Raw genomic sequence first — 18,504 nt, 5'->3', positions numbered from 1 at the left:
CACGGTAGCTTCCTACAGTTCAGCCTGCCCACTCGCACAGAGGGAGGAGTAGCATAAAAAAGAACCACAAAAAATCCCAGGCCAAGAATCCTGGTTCCTTAAAAAAAGCCTTTTAAGCTTAAGGTAAGCTTAGCTCTGCCGTTTCCAACGGCCTAGCTGACATCACAGTGCAGCTCCCGCCGAAGACTAAGTTCGCCCTCTTTCACACTACCGGGAAAATAACTGCAACCCTGCAGAACTGCAAGGTTTCTGCAAATAAAATTAACACCAGGACAGAGAGGTCGTGAGCACCGGGCTCAGAGCCGAGGGCCGCCCTTCACCTCCCGGTCACGGGGCTGCCGCGGTCACAGCCACGGGTGCCAGGCGGGGTCCATGCGGCACAGGTTGTCCAGGCTGTTTGCGGCGGCCACCAAGGTATTCACTTTGCTCTCCCCGCCTTCGAACTGAGCCAGGTTGTGCAGGCGGGTCATGATGGCAGTGACCGCTTTCTGAACCAAGGAGACCAGTTGCTGGCTGTCCATGTTCTCCGGCTGCCCGGCGGCCGAGAGTGGAGAGGAGGTGTCCTCCTGTGTTTTTTTGTGCCAAGCAATGATCTCATCCCGGAGCACAGTTTTCAGGATGCCGTCCACCTGTGTGGAGGGGAGAATGGAATGACTCACGTGTCACCAGGAGCTCGGCGCAGAGCTGCTGGCCGCGGGAAGCCGGCCCAGCCTCGGCCCCCGCAGCTGTGCAGGAGCCGCCCGGGCCTGAGCCGCTCTGCAGGGGCTGTGGCAAGAGCCCTGTATGGCCTTCATAGAGCCAGGTGGCGTGTGTCTGGTGAAACACGCCACCACATCAGACACATGTGAGTGCCTGTCACTTGGCAGAGAGAGAACAAGACAGAAATCAACGTGCTCTGCCGGCCCTCAGAGGGGCCACGTCCAAGGTCGCACTCAGGCAGAGACCAGAAGGAAGTGAGGGCGCCAAGCGCAGCAGGACGAGGACAGCCGTGCAGAGGCCTGAGTTGGGGGGAGCAGTGCGAGGCCGCCACGCTGTCCAGGCTCTTACCCCACCGTTCCCCACCTGGGCGACCTGGCAAACTTCACCCCGAGCCTCATCTCCCCCCGTGAACAGGGTGGAATAATAATCCTCTCTTCCCAAATCTGGCAGAGATTAGAGGCTGGTCTAAAGCGTGCAGCCCAGCACCCGCGGGCCGACGGGGTTGGGGCTGGGCACTGGCCTTTACTCTGAGTGAGGCACAGCCCCAGGTGGGTCTTGGGGGAGGGACAAGATTGCTGACGTAAAGCATCGTCCAGTTCCAGCTGCCAGTGAAGAGCAGAGCAAGTGAGGACCTGAGCGGGGCGAAGCCCCAGCCCACAGGCTGAGGGCTTTCTTTTGCCTCGCTCAGTCAACGGACTGGGATGAGAAGAGATTCCCACACCTGGTGGTCTGCATCTCAGCTTCCCCCAATGGCAATCACTAAGTGTGCAGTTAAGAAATCTGGGCCCAGAGTTTAGAGAAGCCCAGTGTCTTTCCATCTATGACCCCACAGTCTACCAAGAGCAAATGCATGGTTGTCACGGGCCGTTATATTGGCGAGCTTTCTTCCATCTTTCCAGACAAAATGCCATCTAGGGACTACCCTATGGCGTTTCCAGGAGTGCAGGATTTCCATCTCAGTGAGAGCGTCCCATTCCAAGCCTCGAAGGTGGTAACACTGAGCTGCACTTGCTGTGTCAGAGCACGCGCCTGGCTCATGGAGCAGCCCGAGGGCTGGGTACCTCCACTCAGGGTCCTGCTTGCGAGTCACTGTGTCCCTAAGCAGCTGCCTGAGGGATGCCTGCTGCTGAGCATTAAAGAGCAGGGCATACAGGCAATGTGCACACTTAGTTCACAGCTAAAGGTCTGGTCCGTAGTTTGTTTTTTGCAGGTCTGGGGCATTCGACCTCTGAGCTATACCCCCCGCCCTATTTTTTATTCTTTATTTTGAAACAGAGGGTCTCAATGAGTTGTGGAGGGCCTGAGTAGCTGAGGATGGCTGCGAACTGCGATCCTCCTGTCTCAGCCTCCCAAATGCTGGGATTACAAGTGTGTATCACCACGCCTGGCTGGTAGGTAGTTTAAAACCTACTCTGATGCCGGGCGTGGTGGCGCACGCTTGTAATCCCAGCATTTGGGAGGCTGAGACTGGAGGATCGCGGTTCGCAGACAGCCTCAGCTACTTAGTGAGGCTCTTTGCAACTCAGCGAGACCCGGTTTCAAAATGAAGAATAAAAAATAGGGCAGGAGGTGTAGCTCAGAGGTTGAATGCCCCTGGGTTCCATCCCCAGACCCGCAAAATAAATAAATAAATAAATAAATAAATAAATAAATAAATAAAATAAAATAAAACCTACTCTGAGCCAGGCGTGGTGGTGCACGCTTGTAATCCCCGCGCTTGGGAGGCAGAGACAGGAGGATCATGCAGGTTCGAAGCCAGGCGCGCTGGCTTAAGAGACCCTGTTTCCAAATAAAAATATGTCTGGGAGTGTAGCCTGGAAGTAGAAGGACTTCCAGGAACCCCAGTACCACCAAAAAACAAATAAAACCTACTCTGAGTGAATGTCTTCTGGAAAGCATTTGCTTCTGAAGCACTGCTGACGGAGACTGCCCATGAGGGCAGGGCAAGACCCAAAAGGTACAAAGGTACAACTGCTCTCATAAATTAAGGGAGAAACAGAGACTGCATTCAGCCCCACTATTAAGAAACCTGTGGCTGGGTGTGGTGGTTCAAGCCTACAATTCCAGTACTTGGGAGGCTGTGGCAAGGGGATCACAGGTTTGAGGCCAGCCTCAGGAACTTAGGTGAGACTCTGTTTTAAAATAAAAACAGCTGGGTAGGTAGAAGGCCCCTGAGTTCCTTCCTGAGTACTTAAAAAAAGGGGGAAGAGAGACACCCAGACAGAGACACCTTTAGGGGTGAGAGACTCCTGGCCATGCTCCATCAGAAGAAGCCATTTTCAATCCCAGCCTGTAACCCCAACCTTACCAGCTCCACGACCTTGGAGACGTCACTGTGCTGCGCTAGCCTCGGTCCCCCAGGTGTATGAGCGCTGGGGACATTGATGAGACTCCGTGAACGCGCCAGCACATGGCCAGGCAGGGAGGGCACCAGGAAGCGGCAGCTCTGACTGCTGTCCTTCCGTTGTGGGCTGAGGCGGTTCCGTGCTTCCCGAGACCAATGGCCCCTGCCACCTCACACTCACACATCAGTGGGCGATCAGGTGTGCACTTCACCTCTGCCCGGCCTCCCCACAGCCCCGGGGAAGGAGGAGCGGTGCACAGAGAACACTTCCGCCCTTCACACCTGGAAAATGGGTGCAAGGAGCACTAAACACCTCACGAGACTGAGGGTTGGGGTGACACGGGGGATCAGCCAATAGTGGACACTAGGTTTCTTTTTGTAAACTGGGCTCCTTGACACTCTGGACACTTCTGGACAGAGAGGTTCAGGCCCCCTTCCTAAGTGACTCTACCTCAGCAGCCTGTCTCATCAGCAGGTCAGCAGGTCCTGTAGGGCCACAGTGCACAGAGGAATTGAGGCCACGGCGCAACCCACCTTGAAGTTGGGCTGGGCAAAGCACCGTGCGACTGCGATCATGGAGGCCGTCAATGGGCCGGAGACGCCAATGGTGGTCAGAAACTCTGAGATGTTGGGGGTGAGGCGGAAAGGGACAGGACGGTTGGCATCTAAGTCCCCCGTTGCATCATTTATATCAAATCGGAAGTAGGCAACATTCAGCTTGCCGGTGTCCTACATGTCACAGGAGGAGACACGTCAGCGATCCATCAGCAGAATGGAGAACTGGGGAGGAGACGGTCTGGCTGTTCACACTGACTTACCTGAGCAATCTGCAGCATCTCGGGGTTCAGTCGATTTAAATGCAAGACAAACTCTGCAAAGCCGATCAGCGCAAGCTGGATGGTGAACATCTTGCGGAAGGTCCAGTAGTCGGTGGCGTTGGGGAAGGTGTGCAGCGCCCACTCCTTCAGCATGCTGCGGGGCACCATGTTGCTCTGCACCTCCTTGAGAATGTCTCGAAGGACCTGAAACACAGCATCCGTGACTCTCATCTGCTCATGGTTTTCTGCAGAAGGGAAATGCTCACATTTTAATTGCTTATTTACTTAGCACTAGTAACGGGAGTTTTGTCGCCAGTGTCATTTGACTGAACACAAAGATGCAAAAGACTGTTCAACTTCCCACAGCCTCATGCTCTAATGTGCTTTGAATGGTTTGAATAAAACAGCTGCATGATGTGATAGCCCTCTTACAAGAAGGTAGGTAAAGATCTAAAAGCTACCTCCACCCTTGCTAAATACAGAACATTTTTCAGCTTAAAAAAAAAAAGAATAGATGGACGTCAACACTAACCTTTCAAATCAAAGATGATTAGGGCAAAAGTATCATACACTGAGGAACTAGACTAAGGAGACAGCTGGTATCATGCAATACTAGAAACCAAATTCTGTCCTGGAAGACTCACAAGACTACTTCAACCCTCACAAACTAAACTCGGGGCCTCAATACGAATTTATTGAGTTAAGTCTATTCTGGGCTAAGTGCTGCCAGTGTCCTCTGAATAAACACAAAACGCCGGCCCCACCCAACAGAACACAGTCCAGAACGCATGCCGTCCGCTCTGCACCCCTGAGCCTGCAGGACAGGGACCGCCAAAACCTGCTCCTGAAGTTCTATTGCTGGCAAATATCAAAACCAACATTTCAGAATTCTGGAAATGAAAGAGAAGTTCCTAACTGCGAGAGGAGTTCTCATTTAAGAAAACAGGCTGAGTCCTGTAAGAAGAGAGCTGGGTGGCAGTTTAATTTGCCCCACTCTGCTGTTCCCTCTCCCCAGCTGCACCACGGCCTGAGGGGTCAACCATCGCGTGACCAGGCTGACTGAAAGCCAGCAGCCCAGCGGCTACCAGCGTGGGCAGAATGGGTCTGGTGATCCCCCAACAGCCTCCTCCCCAGAGAACTGTCACCACCGGATCTGTCTGGCAGCTTCCTGCAAAGTCTCTGACTCAACTCCGAATGTGCTAAGTGAGGAACATCATAGCTGAAGGGCATCGACAGAAGCAATCAACAGCAACAGCGCACACAGCATGTGCGCCATCCCAGAGGCACCGCACTAGCCGGAGCCACAGTCTGACCAAGCAGGGAAGGGCTGGGGAAAGAGAGGACCACAGGGGCCTTTGGAAAACGAGTGTATTGCAAATATCGTGAAGATTTTCAGACGCTGGTGCTCTTGCCTTGGTTCACCCTGAGGCTCTGCACAAGAGGAAGTAAAGGCTAGACCAGAGCTGCAAACGTCCAGCCCTGGCTGAAGGCTCTCCCTGACACGAACACAAACACACGCGCCCTCAAAAAAGATGTAAGATCTACTAGTTCAAGACATCTAACAAAATCCCCATCAAACCATCGGCTGACAAGCTGGGCGTGGTGGCACACACTTGTGATCCCAGTACTTGGGAGGCTGAGACAGGAGGATCGCAGGTTCATGGAGAGCCTCTGCAACTCAGTGAGACCCTGTTTCAAAATAAAGAATAAAAAAAATAGGGCTGGGGGTGCAGCTCAGAGGTAGAATGCCCTTGGGTTCCACCCACAGTATTGGAAAAAATATATATAGAGAGAGGTGGGAGTATAGCTTGGAGGTAAAATACCCTTGGGTTCAATCTCCAGTGCCACACAAAAAACAAAAACAAAAACAGTTTGTTAAAATGTTAAACATAGTTAGCATGTGCTCCAGCAATTCCACTATTGGGTATATATTCAAGAGCAATGAAAAAAAAATTCCAAACAAAGACATGTACTTAAATGTTCATAGCAGCTTCAGTCATAATAGTCCCGAAGTCTATCAACTGATAAATGGATAAATATGGTATACTCATATACTGGAATATTATTTGGCAGTAAAAAGGAAGTACTGAAGCATGCTACAAAATGGATGAACCTTAAAATATACTTTAAGTTAAAGAAGCTAGAGAGAATCCAGGCGTGGTGGCACATGCTTGTAATCCCAGCATTCAGGAGGCTGACACAGAAGGATCTTAGCTCGCGGACAGCCTCAGCTACTTAGTGAGGTCCTTTGCAACTCAGTGAGACCCTATTTCAAAATAAAGAATAAAAAATAGGGCTAGGCCCTAGGGTGTAGCTCAGAGGTTGAATGCCCCTGGGTTCCACCCCCAGAAACGGGGTTGAGGGGGGAGGCTAGACAGGAAAGTTTGAATTCTGCATGATTCCATGTCCAGAATAGGCAATTCCACAGAGGCAGATCTGTGCTCCGCAGGGCTGGGTATAGAGAGGAGTTGAGAAGAACCAGCAATGGGTGATGAAGATGCTTATTATTTTGCATGTGTGGTACCAGGATAGAACCCAGGGCATTCTATCCCTGAGCTCCACTCTCAGCCTGATTTTTTAGTCTTTATTTTGAAGCAGGGTCTCACTAAGTTAGAGAGGGCCTCACAAGTTGCTAAGGCTGGCCACGAACCAGTGTGTCTCAGCCTCCCAAGTACTGGGATTACAAGTGTGTGCCACCATGTCTGGCTATGAAGATGTTTTATTATTTTTTTTAATTTACTTTTTGGTGGTACTGGGGATGGAACCCTTCCACCTCTGGGCTATACTCCCAGACCTATTTTTATATATTTTTTGGAAACAGGGTCTCTTAAGCCAGCGCGGCTGGCTTTGAACCTGCGCGATCTTCCTGTCTCCGCCTCCCAAGCACAGGGATTACAAGTGTCGCCACCATGCCCGGCTGAAGATGTTTTAAAGATAGACATGGCAGACATATAGCTCTATGGTAGAGCACACTTGCCTAGAAAAATAATGGTGACAGTTGCACAACTCTGAATATACTAGAAATACTGAATTTCATGAGACACAAATTAAATCTCAATTAAGATGTTATTAAAAATGGGAAGATTAAGCCGGGCATGGTGATGCACGCTTATAATCCCAGCAGAGACAGGATGGCGGTTCACAGACAACCTCAGCTACTACTTAGTGAGGCTCTTTGCAACTCAGTGAGACCCTGTTTCAAAAAATAAATAGACTAATAGGGTGTGGTGGCGTACGCTTATAATCCCAGCGCATGGAAGGCTGAGACAGGAGGATCACACGGGTTCGAAGCCAGCCTCAGCTACTTAGTGAGGCTCTCAGCAACTTAGTGAGACCTTGTTTCCAAATAAAATATTAAAACAAACATACAAACAAAAATGGGAGGATTAAAGAGCAGGATAAATAAAACAAATAAGGCTCAGAGCATAAGAAGAGAACAGGAGCTGGGATTGTTTCATGTTTCTGGCCTCTCTGGCTCAGCAGGATCTGGGCAGTGTTTTTATGCTGGACCTACGTCAGCTGTCAGTTAACACCTGCTGCTTACAAATCAATGGGGAGGAGCGCTCTGTGCGAGCCCACCTGTGCAGACACGAGGTGAATGGCAGCCTCTGAACACGATCTGCGCCTTCCCATGAACACCTCAGTGAGGCCATAACCTGGGCCACAAACTCCCAAGAGAGGCCATGCTCTGTACCTGGAAGCCAACCAAACAGTGATCTGCTGCACACAACTCCAGGGGGTCTGCAGCCTGGACCGCCTCGGGCGGAGGTGGGCCACACACCCAGGGCTCGGCCTTCCTAAACAGAGCCAAGTGAGATGTGCTCCTGGTCCCATGGTGCGGGCCATGGGTCCCACTGCGGCCTCTCCATGCAATGTACACAAGGACCTCATGGCACCCAGGGCGAGGCCAAATGGCTGCATCTTGGTGCTCCACAAGCCTTGACAAGATCTTCTTAGCTAAGGGCGGCATTATGTCCCCTGGAAAAGCTCACATACTGACAATGCAAAAATGTTCGGAAGTGAAATGATTAAATTCTAAGGGTCTCAATCTCAAAGGTGGATAAACCCAGCGATGGGTCAGTTTATGAGCGTGTTATTGGGTGGTATCACGGGCAGGCAGGGTGTGGCTGGAGGACCTAGGTCACTGAGCATATGGCCTTGGGTATATCCGGCCCTGGTCCCCTCCCCTGCCCCTTCAGAGCTGGCCCTGTGGACTGAACCCAGAGCACCAATGAGTCTGTTTTCTAAGCCATCCTGTCACAGCCATGGAAAGCTGACTAAAACAGGTGTGAACCTGCAAACCAGGAGATGGCCCTCTGTCCCCAAGGGGCTAGAAGAGAGGCTGTCCAAGCGGGCATGGTGGCGCACACTTGTAATTCCCGCATTTGGGAAGCTGACACAGGAGGACTGAAGTTTGCGGACAGCCTCAGCTACTTAGTGAGGCCCTTTGCAATTCAGGCATTCAGCACCACACTCAGAAGAAACCGAGGCTCACACACGCCCAGCGCTGGGGCCGCCTGCAGTGCTCCTGCTGCACTGCTTCCATTGACTCAGAAGGAGCAGACCATCGTGTGTGTGGCGCGCATTCACTCCTGAATATTCACTCCTGAAACAGTCAGTATTTTGACTGTTTCAAAATAAAGAATGAAAAATAGGGCTGGGGGTCTAGCTCAGAGGTACAATGCCCCCAGGTTCCATCCCCAGTACAGAAAAAAAAAGCGAGGGAGAGAGAGGGAGGCTGTCTAGACTCCTGTGCTCTGCAAAATAGCTGAGTACCATGTATTTCAGAGTTCATCATTTTTATGTTTTAGAAAAAGACGTGTGGTATAGACATGCATAATTCCCAATGGTTGAACAGAGACTGCAGTGGCCTATGTCACTTCAGACCAAGCTCAGCTACCGGGCAAGTTTGCCATGCACTAAGTTTTAAACTCTAGTTTCTAAGTTTTGTAAGAGTGAGTAAAGGACACCGACAACTCGTTTCTATCTGCTCAATACAGCGAACGTCCCCTCACTAAGGGCACCGGTCATCTTGTGAGTCTAATGAGGTTACATAAGTGAGAGAGGTAACCCTTAAAGAATGCTCTGCTGATTTTTAGGCATCCTTGTCACCAAGCCCTGCAAAAAAGCAACCCTGGAGGCGGCCTTGGCGGTGGCTCTGCACTCCCTCCTGCCCCGCCCCGCCTGGTACCTGGTGGCTGGCCTGGGTTCCCCGCGCCTGCACAGTGGCCAGCCTGTCGTAATAGCGGGAAATGGGGTTGTCGTGCTCGATGCCCTTCTTGGCACAGCGCTGCTTGTAAATCTCCACAAGGGAAAGCGAAGAGGGGTTGTCTTCCACAAGGCGCATCTGTGGGGACACGGCCACAACCCGGGGAACTGGGGAAGAGAAAAGGGGTAGTAGGTTAAGAGGAAATAACCACTGGTTAGTGGTCAACCCCGCCTTCCTGGCTTGGGGTGGGTGCAGAGATAACTTGGCTGTGTGGACCGCAGACCACGTACTGTGGTGAAGCCAAAGGAACCCTGCGGCCACACCCCCACTCACCCAGCACAACGCTCAGTCTCACCAGCTTACCCTCATCCTGTGCTCACAAACAAGTTTAGAAAATGATCTCAAAACAGGAAATAAAGACCGTGCCAAATGCTTACACTTCAGGGCCTTCCCCAATTAGAGTCTATGAATGGAACCCAACTCTCTAACGCTACAGAACCTGCCACAAGGAATTGCGCTAACTTGCCTCTGCAGCTACAGCGGCTCTGCTCCAGCTCTGGACAGTCAGGTAAGCATCTCTCAGGTCAGTTTTTTTTGTTTGTTTGTTTTTGCGGTACTGGGGGTAGAACCCAGGGACATTCCAACTCTGAGCGACACCCCCTGCCCTAATATTTATTCTTTATTTTGATACAGGGTCTCACTGAGTTGCAGAGGGCCTCACTAAGTAGCTGTGGCTGGCTGTGAATCGCGATCCTCCTGTCTCAGCCTCCCAAGTGCTGGGATTACAAGCGTGCATCACCATACCTGGCTTCCCAGGTTGTATTTTATAAATCATGGTTCGGAGAAGGACATGACCAGAATGAACTGCATCATCTGTAAACCTAGATCTACACACAGGGACCAACATTCCTCCTCTGGTTACCGCCCTAGCGTTTGAGATGCACTGCAGGCGGCCCCCATCGCTGGGCTTGTGTGAGCCTCGGTTTCGTCATCTAAAAATGATGACGCTGAGTGTGGTGCTGAATGCCTGTAATCCCAGTACTAGGAGGGTCAAGGTCAACCTCACCAAAGCAGTGAGGTACTCAGCAACTTAGTGAGACGGTTTCAAAATAAAATAGAGTAAGGAGTGGTGGTGCACACCTGTAATCCCAGTACTTAGGAGGTGGAGACAGGAGGATCGCAGGTTTGAGACCAGCCTCTGCAACACGGTGAGATGCTCAGTAGCCTAGCAAGACCCTGTTTCAAAAGTAAAAAATAAAAAGGTCTAGGATGTAGCTTGAAGGTAGAATGCTCCTGGGTTCCATCCTCAGTACTGCACCCCCCCAAAAAAAAAACTTAGGTATGAGGTATTTGTTCAGATGAAGTCATAGGAGCCAGACAAGGTGGTGCACGCCTGTAACTCCAGCACTTGGGAGGCAGAGACTCACAAACACAAACGTGAGACCAGCCTCAGCAACTTAGCAAGAGCCACAGCAACTTACAGCCTATTTCAAAATATAAAAGGGCTGTGGATATAGAATGACACTGGATTCAATCCCCCGTATCATAATAAGTAAGTAGAGTTGGAAGGAGGGAGCTTGGAGATTTCCTGTCCAATGTGGGTCCCCATGGCAGCCTGCACTGGCACCGCTGGGAAGGAAATAGCAGGCCGGGTCTGTGTCCAGGTCCCAGAGCCCCTAGATGAGTGCAACATGGACGGTTCTGACTTCTGGTGAACGAGTGGGTAATTAGGCTTAATGTCAGCTCAACTGCAGGATGGCTCACTACTCTGGCTTCGGTCCAGGAAGAAATTCCAAGATAACCCCAGAACACATACTCAAGACTGTCACTCAGTGTTAACCAAGAGTTTGGAAAAAGCATCTGGAATCAGTATTATAGACATATATGTTAAAGTCCAAGGCTTTTAATAGCAAGTGAGCTTTCTTTAGACTTCTTTCTGAATACACTCCTTATTTTGGGATATTAAACTTAAGGGCCAGACATTTTAGGTCAAAGTGGGTTGGACTACATCTTAACTATCTGAAGAAAGTTCCACACAGGACCAGACAACACACATTGCACTGGGCTCCCAGCCTCAGAGAATAGGCTAACATGTCAGCAACCCAGTTATGGAAAGATTTCACTCAGTGGTTGCTTAGCCACCTGAAAACGAATTCTGCCCCTTCATGGGGTGCAACTCAGCGCGGAGCTCTCCTCTCATGGAGGGAAGCATGAAGGTGGGGAGCAGCGCCCCAGAGGCAGGGCTGTCCAGGGCTGCTCCCCATCCCAAGGCCTCCTTGCTTGGTGTAGTCTGGAACCTTGCCAGCACATGAGCCCTAAAGGCTGGCACAAGCTACTGTGTCCCCCAAGTGTGGCTCTCCTCATACCTGTGAAAAACAGGTGCCTCTTGGTGGTCTCCTTCCTCTTCTCCAGGCAGGGATTCAGCAGGCGGAGCAGCTGCAGCACGCGCTCCTCCCTCCGTGACTCCGTGAGGCAGGCGTCGTTCATGACCAGGTATGGGTAGATCTTGCCGTTGTGCCCACGGATGTACAGCCTGCGGGCAGCCGTGTTGTGCTTCTGCACAATTTCCACCCTGGGCATAAACCTGTCAAAGCGAGCAAACAATGAAGCATGGGCTCCGGTCTCATTTTTCCATCCTTTTCTTGGGGAAAGAACCATCACAGAGAAGCAGGATAAGTAGTTCGGCGGTCACTAACAATTCATCTGCACTCCACCCTGACAAGTAAGGTGTAGAGATGAAATAATATTTTATGTCACAGTGGCCACAGGTGCAAGCCAGGAGAGGATTTGGAATAAAAGAAAACTTGAGTTCTGGGTGTATGGAAAAGCAGGGCGCTATGTCTGATTTAGAAATTAAGACAAAACACCATTATTAAGGGAGGCCTTTTCAAAGTGCTCTGTACATCCCAAGTGGCACACACTTTAGTAAACTGTATGACTATCGGATTCCATGGTCTCTGTGTGTGTGTGTGTGTGATACTGGGGATTGAACACGGGGGCATTCTATCTCTAAGCTATATTTCCAGCCCCTTTTTATGTTGTTTTTGAAACGAGGTCTCACGAGGTTGCTGATGGCCTTGCTAAGTTGCTGAGACTGGCCGTAAACCTGCAAACCTTCATCCTCCCAAGTACTAGAGTTACCAGTGTGCAGCACTAAGGCTTGACATCTGTCACATTCTGTGGTGATTCGGAATAGGTTTTTTTGAAAGCAAACTCAACCTCCACTCAAGACATTTAACCTACCAGTCAGATTAAGCTCTTCACAGGGCCTGATTACTTACATTCTAGAACAAGTAAAAGTCCTTCCACTCCAGGGAATCCACATCTGAGATACTGCTCTGGGCCTACCCAACCCCCCTCCCCACATGCCAGGCCAGGCTCACTCACCGAGCGATCTTAATATAATAATGTGTTGGCTTCGGCATCAAAAATTCCCCAGGAATTTCCACTTCAGCTGTCTGTGCAGAGAAATTGCTTAAAAACCTGCACTTTTCCTCTATAAGGAAGAATTTTGGAAGCTGCTTGGTTTTAGCCTCCAAGATTTTGATCCATTTTTTCAGTTTAGAAATAAGATTATGAAGCTTCATGGATCCTGGAACACTGAAGTCAAAATCTGTAAAATAAAACATGATCAAAAACATTTACAATCATCTAGGTTATTTCCAATTGACTATAAAATCCTGCTTGAGCATCTATCAAGTACAGCTCAGGCGTGTTCTATATGTGGTGGAGCAGAGTATCTTAGGCCCAGGGTCTCACTAGGTTGCCGAGACTCTCGCTATGCTGGTGACACTTATCTGAACCTGAGATCCTCCTGCTCACACTCCCAAGTCCTGGGACTACAAGTGTGCACTACCATATCTGACTTAAAAAGGCCTTTTTGGGATACCCTGTTTCCTGTTAGGTCAGCACTAGGGTTTGCTGGGAGACCCTTGTCACCCTAACTTGCCTACAACTTCTGTCATGAAGCAGGGACCTAGGTGCAGCCATGAGGAGGCACTTTCCTCCTGCCCTAGTAGTACAGTACCACAGATCCTAAGGATCAGTGAAGTGTGGACTGTTTCAATAGCTGCAGAGACACCTCCACATGCCTCCAGACCTCAGGAAGGCAAGTGTCTCTCCAGCATCTTCTATCCAAGGGCGCTCAGACATTCTTTTGCATCCTCACTGGCTCCGGCACCCTATTCTCCAAGCCTTGCAGGGCAGAGCCTCCTACACTTGGTAGGTGTGGCCTCCTCCCTCCCTCCCCTTCCCCAGGGCAGCCGTGCAGCTGGAGCTGCCAAGTCAGACTGAAGTAAAGCCGAAGGACATGATAGATGGGCCAATGGCACCAGTTTGGAACCAGGAGCTGGGGAGGGTCCGGGGGATGCTGAGCACAGGAGCCCATACACAGGGATCCAGGAGTGTGGCTGTCTGAAGGCAGACCTGTCCCTACCTCGTCCCACAACTGAGCCACGTCAACTGTGTGTGCCCAGCAAGCACGTCTAGCAACATTCCCACTGCATCTTTCCTTCAAAATGGCCCCTCAGGAGAACTGTACTAGATGGCACTCAACACAGAAAAACAACTTAGTCCAAAAGCTGGAGAAAAGTCAGGCTTACTGAGAGAAAACATTGTATATATAAAACCCTGTACACCACATTTCATTTTATAGTTGGTTCAAAGGGCATCATGGTGATGTGTGGTTAGGTGTTATGAAGCTGGCTGTGTGGCGCAGCACCTTTGGGCCCAGCTGGGGAAGTTCCTTGAGAAGGCGATCCCGGCTCCAGCACTGACCAGCACTCTACCCACCATACACAACCTCTCAAGGCCTCAGGTTTCTTTACTCATATGGCAATGAAATCAGGAGGAATCATCCCAATCCCACAAAGACTAAGAGAGGTAGTGCATTTAGGTACTAGGCGTGAGAGCTGGCTATTCTAACAGCCCCGTCCTCAGACCCCTGCATATATTTAATTGTATAAAAGTACAGTAAGTTTCATGAGAATCCGTGTATTTGTGCTTCTGTTGTTTTGCATGTTATTTATCTGGCTTCCTTTTCTTTCATTCCTTCTTTCCTCCTTTTCCGTGTGTGCATGCGTGTGTATATACACAATGACTGAACCCAGGGCCGTGTGCTAAGTATGTGCTCTACCACTGAGTGACACCCAGCCCCGGGCTCCCCTTTCATCTCAAGCACTGTCCTTTCTTTTCTCACAGTTCCTCAGAGGGCTATAACGCACACAAGCATGTGGCCAGGGAAGCCAGCACACAGCAATGGAAGATGACGCAAATCCCCCTGGCAGAGCTGCAATGGCTCCACCATCCAGGACACAGGCAGCTTCCCACAGGGCTTCTCTACTAGATCAAGGAGGTGCCTCAAGCCGGGCGTGGGGGCGCACGCTTGTAATTCCAGATTTGGGAAGCTGAGACAGGAGCGTGTCGGTTCGAGGACAGCCTCAGCTACTACTTAGAGAGGCCCTTTGCAACTCAGTGAGACCTTGTTTAAAAATAAAGAATAAAAAATAGGGTTAGGGGTGTAGCTTGGAGGTGCAATGCCCCTGGATTCCATCCCCAGTACCGCAAAAAAAAAAAAAAAAAAAAAAAGGTGCTGCAGACCTCAAGAAACACACATGAACACTTAGCCGAGCTCACCAGGGACACCTGCAGGTGTGTGCACATGTGTGGTCATGTCCTGTGATCAGCCTTATGACCACCACGCCCAGCAGGATGCTCGACTGGGCTGTCACCAGACTCCCTGTGCTACCCCTTTATAACCACGCTTACCTCTTCCCCAATCCCTTACACTCTACCACTAACCTTCCCACTTGTAACTGTTTCACAAACACTTCATAAATAAGGCTTTTTAAGGCCGGGCGTGGTGGCACACGCTTGTAATCTCCGTGCTTGGGAGGCTGAGACAGGAGGATCGCACAGGTTCGAAGCCAGCCTCGGCTACTGAGTGAGGCTCTCAGCAACTTAGTGAGACCCTGTTTCCAAATAAAATAAAATAAAAAAGGTCTGGGAGTATAGCCCGGAGGTAGAAAGCCTCTGGGTTCCACCCCCAGTACCACCAAAAAAAAAAAAGGTCTTTTTGAAATTTGAAAAGAGATTTGCACTCAGCAAAACGTCTCTGAGATTCATCCAGGTTGCTGTGTGCATCGATACATAACGCCTCATTGCTGAGTATGGATGAACTACGTGAACTACATTTTGTTATTTCAGTCAGTATCTTTTGAGGGAGATTTGGGAGGTTTACCGTTTGGAGTCATTATAAGTAAAGTGGCTACAAACATTTGTGTTTGTAATAAACAGCCCTTTGGGATAAAAACAGTGTAATGATTCTGAACTTTCTTTCACAACTTCATGAACATCGGTTAGAGATGAGAAGTGCAAAGCTGAGCGAGGTGGTGCACACTTGTCATCCCAGTACCTGGGATGCTGAGAGAGGAGGAGCGCAGGTTTGCGGCCAGCCTCAGCTCCTTAGTGAGGCCCTGTTTCAAAATACAGAATGAAAAAATAGGATTGGGGGTGTAGCTCGGAGGTAGATTGCCCCTGGGTTCCATCCTCAATCTCTCTCAAATTAAAAAAGAGACAAGAAGTGAATTCCATATACAGAATGCAGTGTTGGGATCAGAAGCGGCCTCCCCTGGAGCAGGTGAATAGCAGGGTAGGAGAACTCTTCATCTACATATCTGAAACTTGCTATGATTTAAGCCAGGAAGCCGCATAAGCCAACTTGAGTTTCAGGTTTTGAAATTTTTTATATTAAAATCCAAGCGCTTCATCCCATGTCTAATTCTTTATTTCATAGTACATTTGATGTAATGATCTAATATCTTATGATAAAGACATACAGAACATCACTCCTTTTAAGTAAAATATGGTTTCCACAAAACTTTCATCTCAGACGCTTCCTTTTTCATGATTTCACAGGGGAAAAGTGAACAGTGAGAGCTCCCAGCAGAGAGGGCAGGGGCAGGACGGGCCTTGCTGGTTCCCCAGAGCACTTTCATCAATGTGGGCAACTTACCCTCGATGCTCACCATGCATGGCAACGAAGGCCAGCTCCCCGGCCTGCCCAGAATGATGGCACGGCACATGCCACACTCAGGACCAAGGCCAGTCATGACGACGGCGGCAAAGTACCTTTCATAATCAGTGGAATATTTTCTTTCACGTTATTATTTCAATCTAGTCTACATATATGCATATTCGTTTTTTGGTACTGGGAACTGAACTCAGGGGCATTCTACCTCCAGGCTATACCGACAGCCCCCCTTTTAAATTTTTAAACAGGGTCTAAGTTACTGAGGCTGATCTCAAACCTACAATCCTCCTGTCTTAGCCTCCCAAGTACTGGGATTACAGGTATGGGCTACCATGCCTGGCTATATATAGTGCCGTGTGTTACTGGGGACTTAGCCCAGCGTGCGCGCGCGCGCGCGCGTGTGTGTGTGTGTGTGTGTGTGTGTGTGTGTCTTTTTACTGGGGAATGAGCCCACTGGTGTTCTACCACTGAGCAACATCTCAAATCCTTTTTATTTTTTACAATTTTTAGACATGGTCTTGCTAAGTTACCCACGCTGGCCTCCAACTTGGAATCCTGCTGCCTCCGCTTTCTGAGTCACTGAGACTACAGGTGTGTGCCACCACATCAAGCCATATATACAAATTCTTAACTGTATTTGCTAAGATACAGCAAGTTTTAAAAGATGCTTTAAATATCTGGGGCTGGGCTTGTAGTTGAGTGGTAAGAGTACTGCCTAGCAGTATAAGGCCTTGAGTTCAATCCCCAACACTGCAAGGGGAAAAAAGGGTAATTTAAAGTATATTAAAAATGCAAACCATTTATTCTACAGTTTAACCTGTAGAATAGGTTAACAGTTCCAGTGAAGGAAGAATGTTTTAAACACAGTTATTAAAGAGTAGCCTACTAGTCTGGGCTCTAAGTGTCATTAAATCTTTAAATCCTGCTACCTCACCTGACACTGTTTCCCACCAAAACCAAGTCAGGGGAGAGTCAGGGAGTGTTTGGTCTGAAAGCCTTCCATCTTCAAATCCCAACCCTTGAGTGGAGAGGACACGTAGCCTCAGGCTAGTGACAGTCAGAGTTCCTTGTATTCTGAAAGCTGTATTTTAAACAGTCTAACCAGCACATCTCATTCAGTGATCACAAAATGAACAATTAGCAAACAGGAACTTTCCTAAGGGAAGAAAAGCGGGACTCGCCTGTTGTGAACTGGCCCTTCAGCTTCTGGAAGACAGGGTCCTGGGCGGTGGCCTGTGCCCGCCGGGCCAGAGACTCGGAGGCCGCGCTGGAGAACATTGTTGAGACGTTGGACACATTCTCCAGGCCGACCCCAAACGTGCTCACCAGCTTCTTGACAAAATTGAGGGTGTGGGGGGTGATTTTGGCGTCAGATACTGCTCCACTTTTCTCAAAGGCAACAGAGTAACATTTCGCCAGGCCCTGTTGGAGTTGCCTGAGCACCTTGTGAAAGAAAGACAGAAATCATGGAAATTATCAAGCATACAGAGCAACTGGCCAGCCCAAAGTTGTCCCACAGGGCACCCTACCCCAGGGCAGCTCTGCATCCACCCCACCCAGTACACGGCCAGTGTAAACGGGGTGCACAGAACAGATGGAGGGCACAATGCTGAGATGGCGTTCTCACCCACGAGCAAGGGCTCTGAGCACTCACAAAAAAGAAACAGGAAACCCCACCTTTTCAGGGCACACACACACCTGCCTGGTGACTAACCATGGGAAACTTGGTCAGGCAGCTCTGCTGTTACACTGCACATCTGCACATACAGATACAAAGCTTGCACAGACATAAGCAGCGGGCCCTGGGTCCCAACTAGATCATAACTGCTGGGCAGTAAGTGTGTGTTATTTTATAGTCAGCTTAAGGAAACAACATTAGGGAGACAGCCCGGCTGCTGAACAGATCCCCGAAGAACAAGTCCCATTTGTGGAAACTCTAACTGTCTGCTGCCCGGGCTACTGCTCTTGTTCACACTTGGCGACCCAAAGCCAAGCACTGGCACTAAAGGAACCGATCTCACCCAAATGGGCAGAGTAAGCATTTTAACTAGAAACCGCCTTTTTGGTCTCAAACTTCTCGTGTGTGTGTGTGTGTGTGTGTGTGTGTGTGTGTGTGTGTTATATACAGGGGATGGAACCCAGGGGCATTCTACCTCTGAGCTACACCCCCTGCCCTATTTTTTTAGTCCCTTTATTTTTGAAACAGGGTCTCACAGAATTGCGAAGTGCCTCACTAAGTAGCTGAGGCTGCCTGCGAACTACAATTCTACAGTCTCCGCCTCCCAAATGCTGGGATTACAAGCATGTGCCACCCCGCCCAGCCTCAAACTTCTCTTTTGAAGTCTTCTGTTTCAAATATTTGAGGCCGTTTTAGTGTGCAGAAATTCACTTGGTCCATGGTTAA

The 18,504-nt window shown here is 49.7% G+C and overlaps 1 protein-coding gene across 4 annotated transcripts in view; it reads right to left on the bottom strand.

The window, feature by feature from the left end:
- Nucleotides 1-344: 344 nt before the first annotated feature.
- The window catches only part of TRRAP (transformation/transcription domain associated protein), a gene marked incomplete at both ends in the record, with an annotated part of 131,090 nt that continues 112,930 nt past the window's right edge, over nt 345-18,504 (bottom strand). For all 4 annotated transcript variants that reach the window (XM_080702487.1, XM_080702488.1, XM_080702490.1 and 1 more), the window contains 7 exons: nt 345-629; nt 3,578-3,772; nt 3,862-4,065; nt 9,053-9,237; nt 11,437-11,654; nt 12,458-12,683; nt 17,282-17,543. In XM_080702487.1, the coding sequence (XP_080558613.1) occupies nt 345-629; nt 3,578-3,772; nt 3,862-4,065; nt 9,053-9,237; nt 11,437-11,654; nt 12,458-12,683; nt 17,282-17,543 (1,575 nt within the window). The remainder of the gene's footprint in view (nt 630-3,577; nt 3,773-3,861; nt 4,066-9,052; nt 9,238-11,436; nt 11,655-12,457; nt 12,684-17,281; nt 17,544-18,504) is intronic.

Source organism: Muscardinus avellanarius, assembly GCF_963383645.1.
Source record: "Muscardinus avellanarius genome assembly, chromosome: 10".
Lineage (NCBI taxonomy): Eukaryota > Metazoa > Chordata > Mammalia > Rodentia > Gliridae > Muscardinus > Muscardinus avellanarius.
The sequence above is the reverse complement of the archived record's forward strand: the minus strand, read 5'-3'. Positions and strand labels throughout refer to the sequence as shown.